Consider the following 15,634-nt stretch of genomic DNA (forward strand, 5'->3'; position numbering starts at 1 on the left):
TTGAAGCTCTACATTTATATCGAAATCTTACAAATTTGTATTTGAAAGTCCAGATTTAACTCCAAAAGTCATTTTTCGAAAAGAAGATTTAACTAGGTCAAAGTGGGAAAATATATCTCTTAAGGATTATCAAACATGAAAACATATTATTTTTTTTATTTTAAGTTATGAACCTATGTATCACACATTAACACTTAACACTTAGTAAATAAATTAATGATTTGTAATGTAATGAACAATGATTATTATTTTTAGTTAATATATTTTTTATTTTTTGAACCGTGGTTTTGACGGGTTATAACCTAGGTATTTATACACTCTTCTAGTTGTTCTTCTAAACACAATAGATTCGTCACCTGTGCTAAAAATTCCCATGCATCGCCTAAAAAGTTGTACATTTAAAAAGTATTGGTTATTGTTTGATGAGTTAAAGTTGATTCCAACATCTTTATAACTACAAACACGAATACTGCACAAACAAGTCCTTGTAAACAAATTCTAATATTAGTTCATCCTGGTAGGATCTTTACAAGCATCGTCTTGCAAAGCTTAAAATGATCATAGATAAAAAAAATTAAAAAAAAAATCTCAATTGACTTTTATTTACATATATGAGCGGATTTGAATTAGATTTCACAACTTTATGGAAGGAAAGTTAAATTCCTTCCTTAATTGGATTTTTAATGGAATTCAATTCTACGCTAATTTGTAACCAAAAGCCGTAATAAAATGTTAGTGAATTTCAATACGAGTTGAATCCCATGAATTCTAACGAATCAACATGCTTATCGGTATTATCCCATCTTTTCTTACCCTTATTCTATAGAAAAACCATTGATGCTTATCAATATTATCCGCATTGTAATTACCATTTGATCTTCAAGAACAAGTTTGTTACACAAATCGCAATTTACATGATTTAACTGACTTAATTTACATGAACACTTGGAAACCATTTTATATATATAATCAATTAGACTGTGAGTTAACAAAGAACATTTATGCCAGATTCAAAGAAACAAAAGACAATAAGCAGCCTACTTATCAACTTGATTGAGTTTGCCTAAACCATCGCAACGAGCACAAACGATCTGAGTCTGGTCTTTCCGGGCTGCATTTGCCCTCAACGTCACACCCGATTTCCTGACGAACCCTGCGCCATCGCACTCAGGGCACCTGCCAAACGCAAACATAATCGAATTAAATCATCAATTAACCACAATACATATATAATATATACTTAATACATATAAATGATGAATCGTTGGTGGATAAGATTTGTTAAACGTACGTGTCCTTGCGTGAGAAAAGTATCGGGAATGCTGTTCCCAGCAGTGCGACGGCAGCTGCGCCGGCGATCAGGTAAGTTGTGCCTTCGGAGGATACATCACCCACGGCGGAGACCACAGTCAGAGATCCCCGTTTCTTCTGGTTCTGGTTCAGAAATTGAAGTGTAGGTGAGGGCGACGTGGTGCGACCATAAACAGATGGTTTGTTGGAGGCGGAGAGAGTTGGTAGGGGAGATATGGCGGCCATTTTTGTTTGTTTGGTTCATTTTGGAGACCAGTGTGCTGTTTTGTAACATGGATCATACTCTCGTGTCCATTGATATTGAGGGTTCCATATTCCAATCCTGGATAAGGATAAGAATGGACCCACATTCACTTACCAACCAGACTTCAACTTTTTATTACGTTTTATTGGTAGGCCAACGTTACAGAAAAATAGACCACAGATAAAAAAAAAATATAATGTCGGCATTAGATTTAGACCTCGTTACGGCTAAAATAGACACATAGAACTAGAAAGCCTTCTATCTTCTTCGACCTTTATACAACAGCAACTACAAGTCTCAAACTTACCACATTGAAGCCTTGAGTCTTCTTCGACTACTTCACTGTGCAAAACGAAAATCATGTGTAAATTAAGCAAAGAGAAGGTAAGTTAATCTGAGCAATAGCACATATACATGAGTAAATACTAATACTAAATAATAATATAAGCAAAAGAATAAGAGGACCTTCATATGAGGCAAACAAAAAAAAATGGGATTCTTCCTCTCTCTCATGCTTCTTGTTTGACCAACATTCAAGACATAATGATAGGTCAACAGCTACCCTATAAAATTTTCCGATTAATTTTCAATAGAACTTTCCAATCACACAAGACTCTTAAGGTTGCCCTTCATTTGAAAACAACCCACACTAATGTTAATTGTGACGTTTACCTCCATATCCTCTTCTTTACGGGTCATAGACCCTAAAGATAATTTATCTTAACAATGTTGATTCTAATTTTATAGTCCTTTATCTTCTAACTTTGACCTCTAGGTATCCAACCAGGCGTTCAACATAGTCCTACACTCTGCCACCAACACGAAGCATTCAATAAGGTACTTTCCCCACGATCTCACGATACATCTCATCCCCAATATCAAGGCAAATATATATTCAGGCCGAACCTTGATGGAGCCTAATTTCTATCGAGAATGATAATGTGTCTCCGATAGAGGTTTGAAAACATGTTGTAGATCGGCAATACATATCACACATAGTTATGACATCTCTCGAGGACTTCTCTAGCTTATGATGTCCTCGAAATCACCTCACGGGGGGATACTATTATACGCCTTCTATAGGCCAATGAACACCATAAGGAGATGAGTCGACTCAATTGTCAACCTCCCAAGCATGAAACTAAATCAGTTTGTAAAACAATTGTGTGTATTTAACCCAAGCTCTATTACTCCTCTCTCCCATAACTACTCTTGGTTTCATGGTATTTCTGCAACTTTGGGGATTATCTTTTTCCTATAAATTAGGATCTTACGTTTAGTTGGGTTTAAGCAAAAAAAAAAAGTAAGAAGAAAAAGGAAAGTGCAAGAAAATTGTTATTGGGCCACATATTTGTAAAGATTTGATGATGTAAAATATATATATATATATATATATATATATATATATATATATATATATATATATATATATATATATATATTTATATATATATATATATATATATATATTATAAATATAGTTTATCTGCTCATTGTAGATAGTCAGTCTTGTCTAAGTAAGTGTAAATAATACAACTTAGACAAGCTGATCTGTCAGAGCTTGTATAGTTAGTCAATCTAAATATATGCTGATGGAAGTTCATATGTTGAAGACCGAAGATCATCTCCTGATGAGCAAAAGAACCTGAAGAATCTATCAGCACCAAAGGCACGAAGACATCATTCATTGAAGACTAATCAGTGTGTCCATACGTTGAAAGTCCTACACTGATGACACACTGATCATGTGATACATTGGTGACACTCGCCGATGATTATACTCTGCTCTGCATGAGTTGAAGCTGAAGTTGATCAACGTGTGACTCTCAGACGTTGACACAGATGCTCTCATCAGTGTTGTACTAGCGTTGATGTTCGAATATGGAGCAAATAAGATTTACTAAGTGAAAAAGTATTCCGAAGATCTGGTCTTATCCATTTCTTATATACCATATCTATATTTATCAATTAAGAATCAATCCCATCAAATAAGGGATTTGATATAAACGAAGATCTGGTGAATCTACAGAAGTTTTATCTCTTAGGTTTAGACTAGTATTTATACTAGCCTCTCTCCTTAGTTGAAAGTTAATGATTTGTATTGTATTCTGTGAGTTAAAGTTTATGTAGAGATGGATTTGAGAGTTCTTGGTGAGTTCTTAGATTGTACTTATTGACTTTGTGTCAACTGTTTCGTGTACTCGTTCTCTTTGTGAAACCCTTTTTTAGTGAAAGACATGTTTGTGAAATACTTGTGTTATTATTCCGCGTTTCTATTAGATTCGTACACAAGTGTTAGGGTTTGGGACCAACAATTGCATTTTGTGTTATTAGTTGGAGAATAATTGAAAGAAAAATTAAATATTTGTTCTTTTCTCTACAAATCCTTCCAAATTGGAAGGAAAATTAGGAGAAAAAATTTTCCTTTTATTTCTTTTCACTTCCTTCTTTTAATGAAATTTAGAAACACCAATTTCTTTTAATTTTCTTCTCACTTTCATCTATTTTCTTTTTTTGTTGTTCGAGGAAATAATGTTAATCTTCACTCATACAACTTGGGAGTCTCCAAGGTAATCTCATTGTTTGTTATTATAGTTCAAAATCAATTATATATTTAAATAGTCACACTTTCCTAAGGTATACATACAAAACTTGAATTGCAAATTGGCCAATAATATAAACATTATTTAATATTTATACCGTTTCTCACATATATTTAGTCATTACATTTTCAAAAAGAAAAACAAAAGTTTCCCATGACTCCTCCACAGTTTGGCACTCTTGAATGGTCTCATAAGTATTTTATTTTAATACAGTGATACTAAATTATTTGCAATATATTTTAGTTAAAAATCAACAAAGACTAATAGTAACTAAACAAATTTGGAAAATATATTAGTTAAAAATTCACATACTACAAATACATTTTACTAGTAGTTTGCCAACAATAACTAAATGACTGAAATGTTCCCGGAATATACAATACTCTAAACCAGAATCCTAATCCAATGCATGTCAAACAAATTGCTACTTATTCTGTCCTCAATCTTTCTGAAGTATTTGTATCATGATTCAGAATCTTGTTCAATACGAAACAAATGTCTTCTTAGAGTCTTTACCAACTTATCACAAATTAGTGTATTCTGAATCAAATAAGTTTCAGCTTGCATCTTACCATTGACAACTTCTCCATCAATGAAGTAGCTATTTCCTTCTTTTAACACAACCCCGTGTTCACAACCCAATTGTAGCACCTCAGATGCACGAGATATGCCTCTTCCGAACTCAATCTCCAGCTCTGCCTTTTTCATAGCAGGTGCTAGCTTATTCTTTACCACCTCCACACATATACCAAGACCAGTAACCTGAAAATAGATATATCTATTTACTTTTATTATTATCACTATAATAATAATTATTTTTTATTTTAACCTTTTCCTGTGTCTTGAGCAATCCTTTTCTAGCAATTCTCATCCGTACAGCTGAATAAAATGGCAAGGCGTTTCCACCACATGTCACCTCGTTTACTCTAAGCCCCTCTTGGCGTGATCTCAAATTTGATCTCACCTAGAAACAAGAGTTACAGTTGGCTATCACATATTTAAACTGATTTTATAACTATATATATATATATAATATACTAACCTGATTTATAAATATAATAAGAGTATCTGAACGACATAAAGAATAATGAATCTTGCGAAGTGCCCGTGTCATTATTCGTGATTGTGTCTCAATGATATTGTCACTTATTGCACCTGTAATTTCACGTTGTGGGATGAGTGCAGCAACCTATAAAAACAAAGTCAATGAATTAGAAAACCAAGACAACAATTGGACAAAAGATTTGTAAGGGTGAGTTTGATGATGAAGAGAGGAGGGCATTCATGTCTTTTGCAAAGATTTTTCCTTACACTGTCGATGACAATCACATCAACTGCTCCACTCTGCGTGAGAGTGTCAACAATACTCAGCAAATTTTCAGCAGAATTTGGCTGTGAGATGAGAAGACTTTTGGTATTTACACCAACTGTTTCAAGCAGCAGTGGGTCCAGTGCATTCTCCACATCCAAGTAAGCACAATAACCTACCAAAAATAACTTACAATCATCATAAAATGTGAAACACCAGCATTGTTTATATGTGGAATTAGACAATATTGGAATGCACCTCCAAGCTTTTGAGCTTCCTTGATTACATTCAAAGCAAGTGTTGTCTTGCCTGATCCCTCTTGCCCATAAACCTCAACAATTCTTCCCTGTCATGTACACTTTGGTTGTTATTATTCTAGGGTTCACAATGATTAACTATTATGTATGTGTGTAATTTGCTAATACCATATAAGAAGCTACTAATTACCTTTGGTAATCCTCCAATTCCAAGAGCAAGATCAAGCTTCAAGGAGCCTGTGGATACTACAGGTTTCACTCTTGTGCGAAAAAATCGCTGCAAGAACAACATAGACTCCCCATCAAAATCACCTGCAAGTTCTGATAGGGCTGAATGAAGAGCTGTATGCTTTTCTGCAGCTTTAACATCATCATGAAGTTTATCATCTTCTAGGTCTGAAGCTTCAACTGAAAGAATATAATAGTAAATGACAAGAAAATTTAGACCAAGATGAGATTATGACTGATATGGACAGATTTATACACCCTCAGATAAGCTGATCACAACTTCATAATGCCCTCCATGGGATTTGGCAGGAATTAGAATCCAATTCCACATGGCAACTACAGATTATTACAGAGTTAATCTAATAAACTTGAGATGTAGGTTAATCTAACTGTATCATCCCTAACAACTGTGGACGAGTCAATGTCTATCCATATATTATATTAGATATTTCATGGAGATGCATAAAGACAATCAAATATGTGCTGATACCGAAGAAATATATAATTTAACGGCGGGTTATACTATATTCAAAAGGTATGCATAAAAAGGGGAGGGGGCTCTGATTACCTGTAGATGAAAAATAACAATGGCTCATGTTTTTCCCGGTGATTCTTCCTCTGAGATTCTGAACTTTTCATAAACACCAAGAAGCAAAACACAAATATAGCTTAGAAAACATGTTACATAAGGAACGGCACAAATGCAAAAGAAATAAGGTGATTAGGGTGACTGCGACAGAGAACCTGTTGTTGTTTGCAGGTGGAAAGGAAACTGAAGAGTAGACTCGGTCGGAAGACATTATGGGATCCAATAGACTTGATTAAGAAAGGAATGTTTGAACTCATTTAGCTTCTGATCTTGTAGCTGGGCTCTTTAGGGTTTCTGACGAACCATTTTGTCAAATTTTCATCTTCGCCGGATGTCTCAAAGCCTCCTCTAGTCTCACACAGCTACAAAATTAACGGGGTTTACTAGTCGGCAGACGCCGGTCACGGAGAGCAAGGGCCGGTGCTCGAGGGGGAGCCGCAAACCTCCGTTTGATATTTTCCCCGCGCACACAAACCAGGTTTCATAATTTTTCGCAAGAATAAATTACAGATTAGTCCCTATACTATACCATTTGTTACATGTCTGGTCCTAAATATATAATTGTTGCAAATTTGTCATTATGATTTTAGTTTATTGTAGATTTGATCGCTCATGTAAACCGATATGGTCAGTCCTCTCATCCCATATTTTATTTCGTTGTGGATTCACAACGATTTTTTGCTTGTTTTATCAAACTCGATTTGCTCCTCACATCCAATGATTTATTATTTTTATATTATTTATATAAATATTAAATAGAATTAAAAGTAAGTTATACCATACCTCAACTCTTTCAAGACGTACATGTAAAACATAACACTAACTAACTCAAGACCCATGTGGTATACCACACACATAAATCCTATGTGGTAAAGGAGTATGGCAAAATGAAATTGTGGCCTTACGCTCCAGCCTTACCTTATGGACTAAACATAAACCAAATTATGAGCATAAAGATTCGTATTCGTCTTTTGAAGACTATTTTTTTTTGAGATAATCAAATTCTAATTAAAAGTATTTTCAAATAAGAGTTGATATATTGGATATAAAGACACATCGTTAGCTACAAAGATCCGTGCTTGCTATCCGTCCATGATCATTAGTATAGAAAACATTCATCGACAACTACATCGCCAAACATTCAAGTTTCCATTTTCCAATATGACATAAATGCGTCCACGGAAGAAGCACCAAAAGGACCAACCGCAATCTTACTCTTTCACGTCTTTCCAGCCGAGCCCTGGTCTGCAAATCTCCTTTTGTGGCTCTTCATAATCTCTGGCATCACGTAACGAAGCTTCAAAGTCGGTGGAATCACTTGCAACAGGAAGAAAATTACTTATGTCGTCTCTAGCACCAAACCCACCTGCCCGCATTACATCATCAGCTGAGATTGAAGCCTCCATATTCACATCACCACCACCGGAATCCATTGATACATTTCCCTCCTCCTCGCCGGTATCAGCTTTGTTTCCCTGAACAGTGTCTGTAGAGGAATAACATTTTCCGTCACCGGCCAAAACCCTCTCCTGTTTAACAGGTTCCGAAGTCTCATTTTTTGTGCCGACTTGGTGACCTGTGAAAATCTACTATGTTCAGATTAGAGAGAATAAATCTGGTAGCGAAGGGCAATGGATTGGTATCTCACAAGGATCAAAGCAAAGACAAAATTTAGGAGATTACGAGCAAGGATTTGATTCATAAGTAATTGTTAAAAATTGATATAAGAATATGTACCATCAACTATGTTGACTGAGTCAATCTCCATCATAAATCAGAACTTGTACCACGAGATAAGCCGGAAGATCTCTTTACAGTTACAGACTTCACCAATTGTTGTGAAAACAACTCTGAAAACGACTGAAAAATATATATAGCAACAATTATTATAAACAATAGAAGCTCAAACAAGGAAGTTAGAAGATTCTTCGATTTAATCCAATTGGTGGAATTTGATGATGAATTGAAGTAGAAACTCAAAGAGAGCAGGATTTCATCGAGTCTGTTGAAGTAGGTAGAAACTCAGAAAGCTTGGAGGTATGGTGAATTAGATTTAGGGTTCCTAATTTGAACGGCTGATGTATCGCAAATCTACAACTAATCAATTCATATGTAAGAAGATTATGAAAGGGGAAATAGAGTTAGGGTTAAAGATTTACCTGCCGATGAGTTGCTCCTCTGCTTCCGATCTCAATCATCTCATGCTCCTCTTTATAGTGTCCGTTTATACTTTATACCATACTCATGCGTGGCCACGTGTACATGAAATCAAACACGTGTATATATTAAGGCTATGGGATAGGTTGACAATGGATTAAATTCAGCATTAAAACATTAGTTGATAAAAAACATTAGTCGTATCAACTAATGGTTTAACTTTTATATTTTTCTATTTAACGATTAATATCCAGTGAGAAACAGTCAGATACTTAGAGTATTTAACGATTAATATCCAGCGAGAAACAGTCATTAATATTTTTTTTACGTATTAAACCAATATGGTTGTTATTACTGTTTAGAAATAGTCATTTTTACCGGTAAAAATGACTATTTCTAAACGGTAATAACAACCATATTGGTCTAATACGCACAAAAAAACATTAGTGACCTAATATGAACAAACTGGAAATCTAATTACCCTCCTAAGTCATTAATCCTAATTATTTAGAAAACATGCTTACTAATCAATGTGACTGACTTATTTGACTGAAAATAGTTGCTTTCATTTAAACTTATCTTACAACCCTTCCATAATTTCTAAGTCCAAAAACTCATATGATTGATGATCTTCATTACATAAATATGCAACATTTTATCAATAACTTCTTTTTTGTCATTTAAATATTTACATGAACACGTCCATATGTACAAATACAATCTCACTAACCTCCCATCAATGTCTACATTTAATAACGAATGGAAATGTAAAACCAACAGAGACTTGCAGATGATGTATGTTATCAATTATTTTATAAAAAGCAAAACCACAACATGAACTAAGAAACTGAAGTCGCAAAATTAATTAAAAATCAGCACATAAACAAACACATACAGACTATATACAACAAATAAACGGAAGTTTATAAAGCATGAAACTTAGTGACAGGAAAAGTATAAAACTTAAAGGAGACTTTATAAAAAGAAAGATCACCCTTACTTGCCACGAGTGGTTGAAGACATCAACAAGAAGATCAATCTGACCATGGAATCCACATGTGTCTGATCATGACTTCAGTAGATGAACTACAAAAACGTAAGAATTCCAATTGAACTCTATTAGCATTTGAAAATGGAATTAGGGTTCCAGAGAAGACGATGAAGGGTTAAAAAAAATTGGACCATTTCTCGATTTGTGTTTGTCATTCTTGCGCAGGGGCCATGCTAATCTTCTCTGTATCATTTCACTTTTATCGGATGTCCCCAAAGGGACGACCATAGATGAAGAGCTTCGCCATATAGAAAAGTAGCAGGTTATATGTGACGATGCGAGTTCTAAACGAACTAGTTTACTATTGATGGTCATATATTCTCAATGTCTTTAAATTTAGGGTTAATGACTTAGGAGGGTAATTAGGTTTCCAGTTTGTCCGTATTAGGTCACTAAGGTTTTTTTTGTGCGTATTAGACCAATGTGGTTGTTATTACCATTTACAAATAGTCATTTTTACCGGTTAAAATCGGTAAAAGAACTATTTCTAAACGGTAATAACAACTATATTGGTCTAATACGCAAAAAAAAAAAAAAAAAAAAAAAAAAAAAAAAAAAAAAACCTTAATGACCTAATACAGACAAACTGAAAACCTAATTACCCTCCTAAGTCATTATCTCATGGTTAAGTTATAACATGACTTAAAACTTTTGCCATGTCATCATTTTAATAACTTAACCTATAATTAAATAATCACTCCAATGGTTAACCCCTTTGAATAGCTTTTTTATAAAAATTTAACTAATTTATCCACATCTATCTAAAATGTTCTATAAAACCCTTTTATTTAATTATTTGTTTTTTAAACACACGTTTTATTTTAATTTTATTAACAATATTAGAATACATTGTTTCAAACTAAAAAATATATTACAACATATCGTTCGGAAAAATAATACGAAAAAACTATTATGAAATAGTGATAAAAAATTTATAATCATTATAATTTTTTATTTCATAAAAAGAAACATCATTAGATATTTAATATAAATAATTAACTAGTAAATAAATAAATAAATAAAAGATTTAAAAATAAAATATATTAGGAATGTAAATGAAATATAACTAAAGTATGAGGGGGTTAAGTGACAAAGTATAAAAGTATATTGACCACTAAATCATACATACTTAAAAAGCTAGCATTTTTCCTTGAGCATTTGAAACCCCCATAAAAATTTGCAAACACCTCATGCATTTGAAACCTCCTATTTTAATGAATATCACTCAAAAGTCTCTTAATAATGATTAACAATTCAAAGGTTTTATAACTTATATAATACATTTAATAAACAATTAGTGAATACTATACTATAAAAATGTCAATCTTTTTTAGTAGACACACAAATACAAATCACATACAAAATTCATAAAGAAAACAAGTTTAAAGTTTTTTGTGTTGGTTTGAGGGATTTGAACAATTTTTCGAGCTATTTTGTTATGTTGAAGTTTTTAATTATATACTAATTCATTTTTGTATGTTCATGATTTAAGTATTCTTTTAAGAATATCATTGTATGTTGTGGTTGAAATTTTAATGTAAATTAGATTAGATTCATGTTATCGATCATATGTTATGGAAGGTAATATATATATATATATATATATATATATATATATATATATATATATAATATTTAATTAACTATTGTATACATGTTTGTATGTTCATGTTGCTTCAAAACAATAATTAATTAACAATCATGGATATGTCATATTATCCATATTATCCATGTAAGCATTTTTTAAAATGCAAATTGTCTATCTTATCACTTTATATTTTAGTATATGTTTAACATTTTGATTATAATAATAAGTGTTTTTTAAAAGTTTCTTTCACTTATTAATAATAACAAGAGGTTTTAAAATTAATAAGCAATAATTATAAATAATAAAATCAAATTACATGGATATGTCATATTATCCATGCAAGTCTCTTTTGAAATGCAAATTGCCTATCTTATCACTTTATTATTTAGTGTATGTTTCACATTTTAATAATAATATTAAGTGTTTCTTAAAAGTCTTCTTTAACTTATTATTAATAATAAGTGGTTTAAAATTAATGACTAACAATTTTAAATGATAATAACATCAAATTATAAATTACATTTAGCTATAAATAAATTGTATTTTAAATGGACATCATTATTGAAATTAGAAAATGATCGCATAAGTAAAAATATATTTAATCAATAATAATAATTGTTAAAAATAAATATAAATAGATAATTATATTTAATTCTATTAATGAGGAATATGGGTTGGTTTCAATGAATATTATTGTTCAAAATAATAGAGATTATATATAAAGGTCAATAATAATACCCTATAAAAAAAGTTATCATTGTAAATGCTCTTATAAGAGTGAACACAACAACTTCCATACTTGGCATATATGTTACAAAATTTGTCAAAACTAGTTATCTTATTCGATTTATTATATGTATCAACAAAATAGCAATGTTGGTCAAATACAATGACATGTAAAAACAATGCATTGCATACAAGTAAAGTAACTAAAAAAATGGTTATTTTTGGAAGATTGGGAGATTAAAACCCTTACCTTTCATATCTATAATTTTTTATATTTTTAATAGGTTAAAACTCATGTACTATGTTAAAATGGACAAAATAAACTTTGCCAACATCTTCGTTTCTTATACCATTTAATGATCAAGAAACAGAAAGTTTTCAAGATACTTACAAACCAAAACTCACTACACAAAACCTAATCTACTCTCTTAACAAATCACTCATCCTAATCTATTACAACCAAAGAACTGATCTAAATACAAACTTTGAACATTACAGTTGAACAAAAACCAGAGATATGAAGTTAGAGAATAAGAAAACCCTAATAAAGAAACCCTAATGCTTTGATCTGGTAAACGAATTAATGAATGAAAAGTTCTTCACTCTCTCTCTCTCTCTCTCTTCCTTTATACTTCAGATACATGGATACGGATATAACCCGAACAATAACCTACCCAAGTTCATGACCCACGTGTTTACCCTGCAATTTATCTTAACAACCAAAAGAATATATTTTGAACACAAAACACCCTTTATCAAAAAATAATTTCCATTTTCATCCAATATATATGAGATTGTAAATATATATTATTTTCAACATCCCCCCTCAATCGAAATATTTATTTTTCATTCTTAAAAACATCAATAAGACCCATTTTGTTAGACAAAATTTCATGTTGTTTTATGCTCAAAGATTTAGTAAGAATATCAGCATTCTGTTCAGAAGAATTTGTCACAACTAGGAATTTTATACCATGTAACAACAACAATAATAACAATTGTGAACCAAAAATGTGAAAACACATATGAGGCTTATTCAATAACAACAATTTGTCCATCAAACGCTCTATGCAAGCACTTCAAATAATCAACAAAGAATTGGAAACCCTAGAAATCCCGGTTTAAGTCCATTATGGACTAGGATTTCCTTATTGGGCCTAATAGGCCAATAAGCTTCCAATTTGACTATTCTGGGCTTAGAACTCTTAAATGGGCTCTAATTGGACCCACTTCCATTTATTTCAACATTTTGGGACATATTGGGCCTAGAATGAAATAAAATACCCTAATGGACCTTATTGGGCCATAATTAACCGAATTAACTTTAATGGACTATGAAGCCAATTATTTTTGACAAATTGGGCCGTAAACCATCATGGGAGCCAAATGGGCCGAAAAATCATCAAATTGGGACCACAATATGGATTTAAGCAAAAAGGCCCAAAACTCTTTTCTCTTTTCTCTAATTCTCGGCCCAAGCCCAACCCAAGAAGAGGAGTTGACTCTTAGATGCCACCTCACAATTGTTCAAAGGATTTCCATGCAAAATGACTCATACTTCCATGCACCATCCAATCACTCACTCTCTCTTCTCTCCTCTCTTTCTTGCTCTCGGCCGAATCCAAACACACACACCCACACTTCACTCAAAAATCCTCTCAAGAAAACTCTCTCCATTCCTCTCCATACTTTCGAGATCTAAAAGGTTTTCAAGGAAATTTTCCACAAAACTCATCATCTAAGGTAAGATATTGCTTAGATCCATAATCTAGCTACTTCATTTCATCAAAAATCTCTTCTAAATCTATTCAAACTTGTGATCTTACATCATCTAAGCCACTAAACTCGAGATCTACCAAGAAGACTTGCTAGGATCGAAAATTAGCATCAAACCTTCTTCTAGTCTTCTTCAAAAACCGAAACTACAACTCAATGTGAGTTTCATACCCCTTTTTTTCGGTTTTCATGAGTTTTTGGGGGAGAATACAAGAAAATGTGTAGATCTATGTGTATGTGTATGCTATGTGTGATTTTATGCATGCATGTGTGTGATTTCATATGTTTTTGTGATGAATATGTTAACAAAAGGGGTGTAAACCCGAGATCTATGGCATGAGAAAGGAAACAAGCATAATCTAAGTTATTTTCCACTAAACAAGTCAAGAATAATATCTTATAAGGTCATGATGAACATATTCTAATATAAAACCCATTTTTGGGCTTAAATTGTCAAAAATACAAAACTTGGGTTACAAATCGATAAGTCATGGTTTCTTGAGGGTCAAAAGTGTCAAAAAAAGATTCTAAAATCGTTTTACTGAATACTAAAATTTTCTAGGGACTTAAAATGTAATTTTTTAGCTTAATGGGCTAATTATGGACTTTTCGGCCCAATAAGCCCCAAAATGCAAAAAATGACAAACTTTAGGGGCTGAAATGAATTTTTTGATAAAACAAGGAGTACATGGCATAACAAAATCATTTTAAGAGTAAAAAATGCTTTCACTATAAAAAAAGGACCAAAAATGTAAAGTTTTAGAAATTTGGGCCAAAACTGTAAAAGTTGTGAAAAATGGGGTTCTAACCGAGAATCATCATTCTGGGAGGGATGAAACTGTTCACAAGATAAATTTTGGGTTGAAACTATGTTTTCATCAAATAAATGATACAAAAGTGTCATAAAAATGTTTTAAGGACTAAAAATGAAATTCTTTTATATAAAATGACCAAAAGTGTTATTTTTATAAAAGAAAAGGTAGTGAAAGGGGTCAAATCCCACTTTTAAACTAATTAATTCATTAATACAAAATACAAAACCCACAAACTACTGACAATACGAAAAACAAATACACCTTCAACAACAAATATCGTTACAAACGAAGTGATTCGGTCTCGAATCAATACAAGACAACAAGCGTTGAACAAACCATCTAAACAAATGTGCGATAACTACGATGAGAAAATTTACAAACTTTGGCTTGGAAGTTGCAAATCATGCTTGTTGGGCCTTGCTATCCCATTAACATGATCTTTGGGCCCAAAGGGAATGTGCTTATGTGCTATTGGGCCTTCTATGACCCGATTTCATGTAAAAGGACTTTCAATGGCTATGATGTGCTATTGGGCCCTAGTGGTCCACTAGTATTGCTAGTGAGGTCAAGAAATCAAATGCGAGTTGGGACAACGTGCCTTTCGCATTCCCGACAGCCTAAATAACTCACGGGAATAACGGGACTTCGTACTCCTTTTTTTTCCTCGTTTGTTAGGCTTACGAGTAATCAAGGTAAACAGATTCAGGACGTAAATCAAGAGTAACCAGGGTCGTGGATTAAGTGAGTAGTAACGGGCGACGTCATTAAGGATTGTTCGATACTGTAGTTATAAACTAGTCATTATCTAATGCGTAAGTATAACGACTCACAACCCAAATTAATCCAGTGCCACCCGAGAAATCAAAATCATTTGTCGTGACGATATAACAATTGAGAAATCACTGTATTTTATGTATTGGGAAAACATCAGGTTTTCCTGGGAAGTTCAACATTTTCACTTGTGCGATTAATACTAAAGG

At 32.7% G+C, this 15,634-nt stretch overlaps 3 protein-coding genes and 1 non-coding gene across 6 annotated transcripts; all 4 read right to left on the reverse strand.

The window, feature by feature from the left end:
- Positions 1–838: 838 nt before the first annotated feature.
- LOC111879426 (uncharacterized) lies at positions 839–1,571 on the reverse strand. The gene is made up of 2 exons (XM_023875884.3): positions 1,292–1,571; positions 839–1,176 (listed from the first exon to the last, which is right to left on the reverse strand). Exons 1-2 carry the CDS (start codon positions 1,534–1,536, stop codon positions 1,038–1,040), a joined length of 384 nt encoding a protein of 127 aa, XP_023731652.1. The 5' UTR covers positions 1,537–1,571; the 3' UTR covers positions 839–1,037.
- A 2,858-nt stretch (positions 1,572–4,429) lies between these two features.
- On the reverse strand, positions 4,430–7,028 carry LOC111879455 (DNA repair protein recA homolog 2, mitochondrial). Its single transcript, XM_023875930.2, has 8 exons — positions 6,697–7,028; positions 6,521–6,578; positions 5,915–6,132; positions 5,726–5,813; positions 5,470–5,642; positions 5,201–5,347; positions 4,988–5,122; positions 4,430–4,920 (listed from the first exon to the last, which is right to left on the reverse strand). Exons 1-8 carry the CDS (start codon positions 6,796–6,798, stop codon positions 4,621–4,623), a joined length of 1,221 nt encoding a protein of 406 aa, XP_023731698.1. The 5' UTR covers positions 6,799–7,028; the 3' UTR covers positions 4,430–4,620.
- Positions 7,029–7,558: 530 nt separating this feature from the next.
- LOC111879437 (uncharacterized) lies at positions 7,559–8,831 on the reverse strand. Of its 3 annotated transcripts, none has more exons than XM_023875901.3 (3): positions 8,701–8,831; positions 8,279–8,401; positions 7,559–8,117 (listed from the first exon to the last, which is right to left on the reverse strand). In XM_023875901.3, the coding sequence occupies exons 2-3, from the start codon at positions 8,310–8,312 to the stop codon at positions 7,753–7,755; spliced, it is 399 nt and encodes a 132-aa protein (XP_023731669.1). In that variant the 5' UTR covers positions 8,313–8,401; positions 8,701–8,831; the 3' UTR covers positions 7,559–7,752. The 3 variants fall into 3 exon arrangements, with proteins under 3 accessions (XP_023731669.1, XP_023731668.1, XP_023731670.1); XM_023875900.3 differs by having other exon boundaries at positions 8,279–8,638; positions 8,701–8,718; XM_023875902.3 differs by having other exon boundaries at positions 7,559–8,127; positions 8,701–8,717.
- A 1,037-nt stretch (positions 8,832–9,868) lies between these two features.
- LOC111879495 (U6 spliceosomal RNA) lies at positions 9,869–9,971 on the reverse strand. Its single transcript, XR_002846115.1, has one exon. It is a non-coding gene; the product is annotated as a U6 spliceosomal RNA (small nuclear RNA).
- Between the last annotated feature and the right edge of the window lie 5,663 nt (positions 9,972–15,634).

This window comes from Lactuca sativa, chromosome 9 (genome assembly GCF_002870075.4).
Source record: "Lactuca sativa cultivar Salinas chromosome 9, Lsat_Salinas_v11, whole genome shotgun sequence".
Lineage (NCBI taxonomy): Eukaryota > Viridiplantae > Streptophyta > Magnoliopsida > Asterales > Asteraceae > Lactuca > Lactuca sativa.

Bases quoted from the DNA above. Each gene is read 5' to 3' on its own strand.
- LOC111879426 (XM_023875884.3), bottom strand. From the start codon at position 1,536: ATGGCCGCCATATCTCCCCTACCAACTCTCTCCGCCTCCAACAAACCA. The intron at 1,177-1,291 runs GTACGTTTAACA...TGCGTTTGGCAG, and splicing joins CTTTTCTCACGCAAGGACAC to GTGCCCTGAGTGCGATGGCG.
- LOC111879455 (XM_023875930.2), bottom strand. From the start codon at position 6,798: ATGAGTTCAAACATTCCTTTCTTAATCAAGTCTATTGGATCCCATAAT. The intron at 5,643-5,725 runs GTGCATTCCAAT...TATTTTTGGTAG, and splicing joins GGAAGCTCAAAAGCTTGGAG to GTTATTGTGCTTACTTGGAT. The intron at 5,348-5,469 runs GTAAGGAAAAAT...TTGTTTTTATAG, and splicing joins ATGTGATTGTCATCGACAGT to GTTGCTGCACTCATCCCACA.
- LOC111879437 (XM_023875901.3), bottom strand. From the start codon at position 8,312: ATGATGGAGATTGACTCAGTCAACATAGTTGATG. The intron at 8,118-8,278 runs GTACATATTCTT...AGATTTTCACAG, and splicing joins CTCAGTCAACATAGTTGATG to GTCACCAAGTCGGCACAAAA.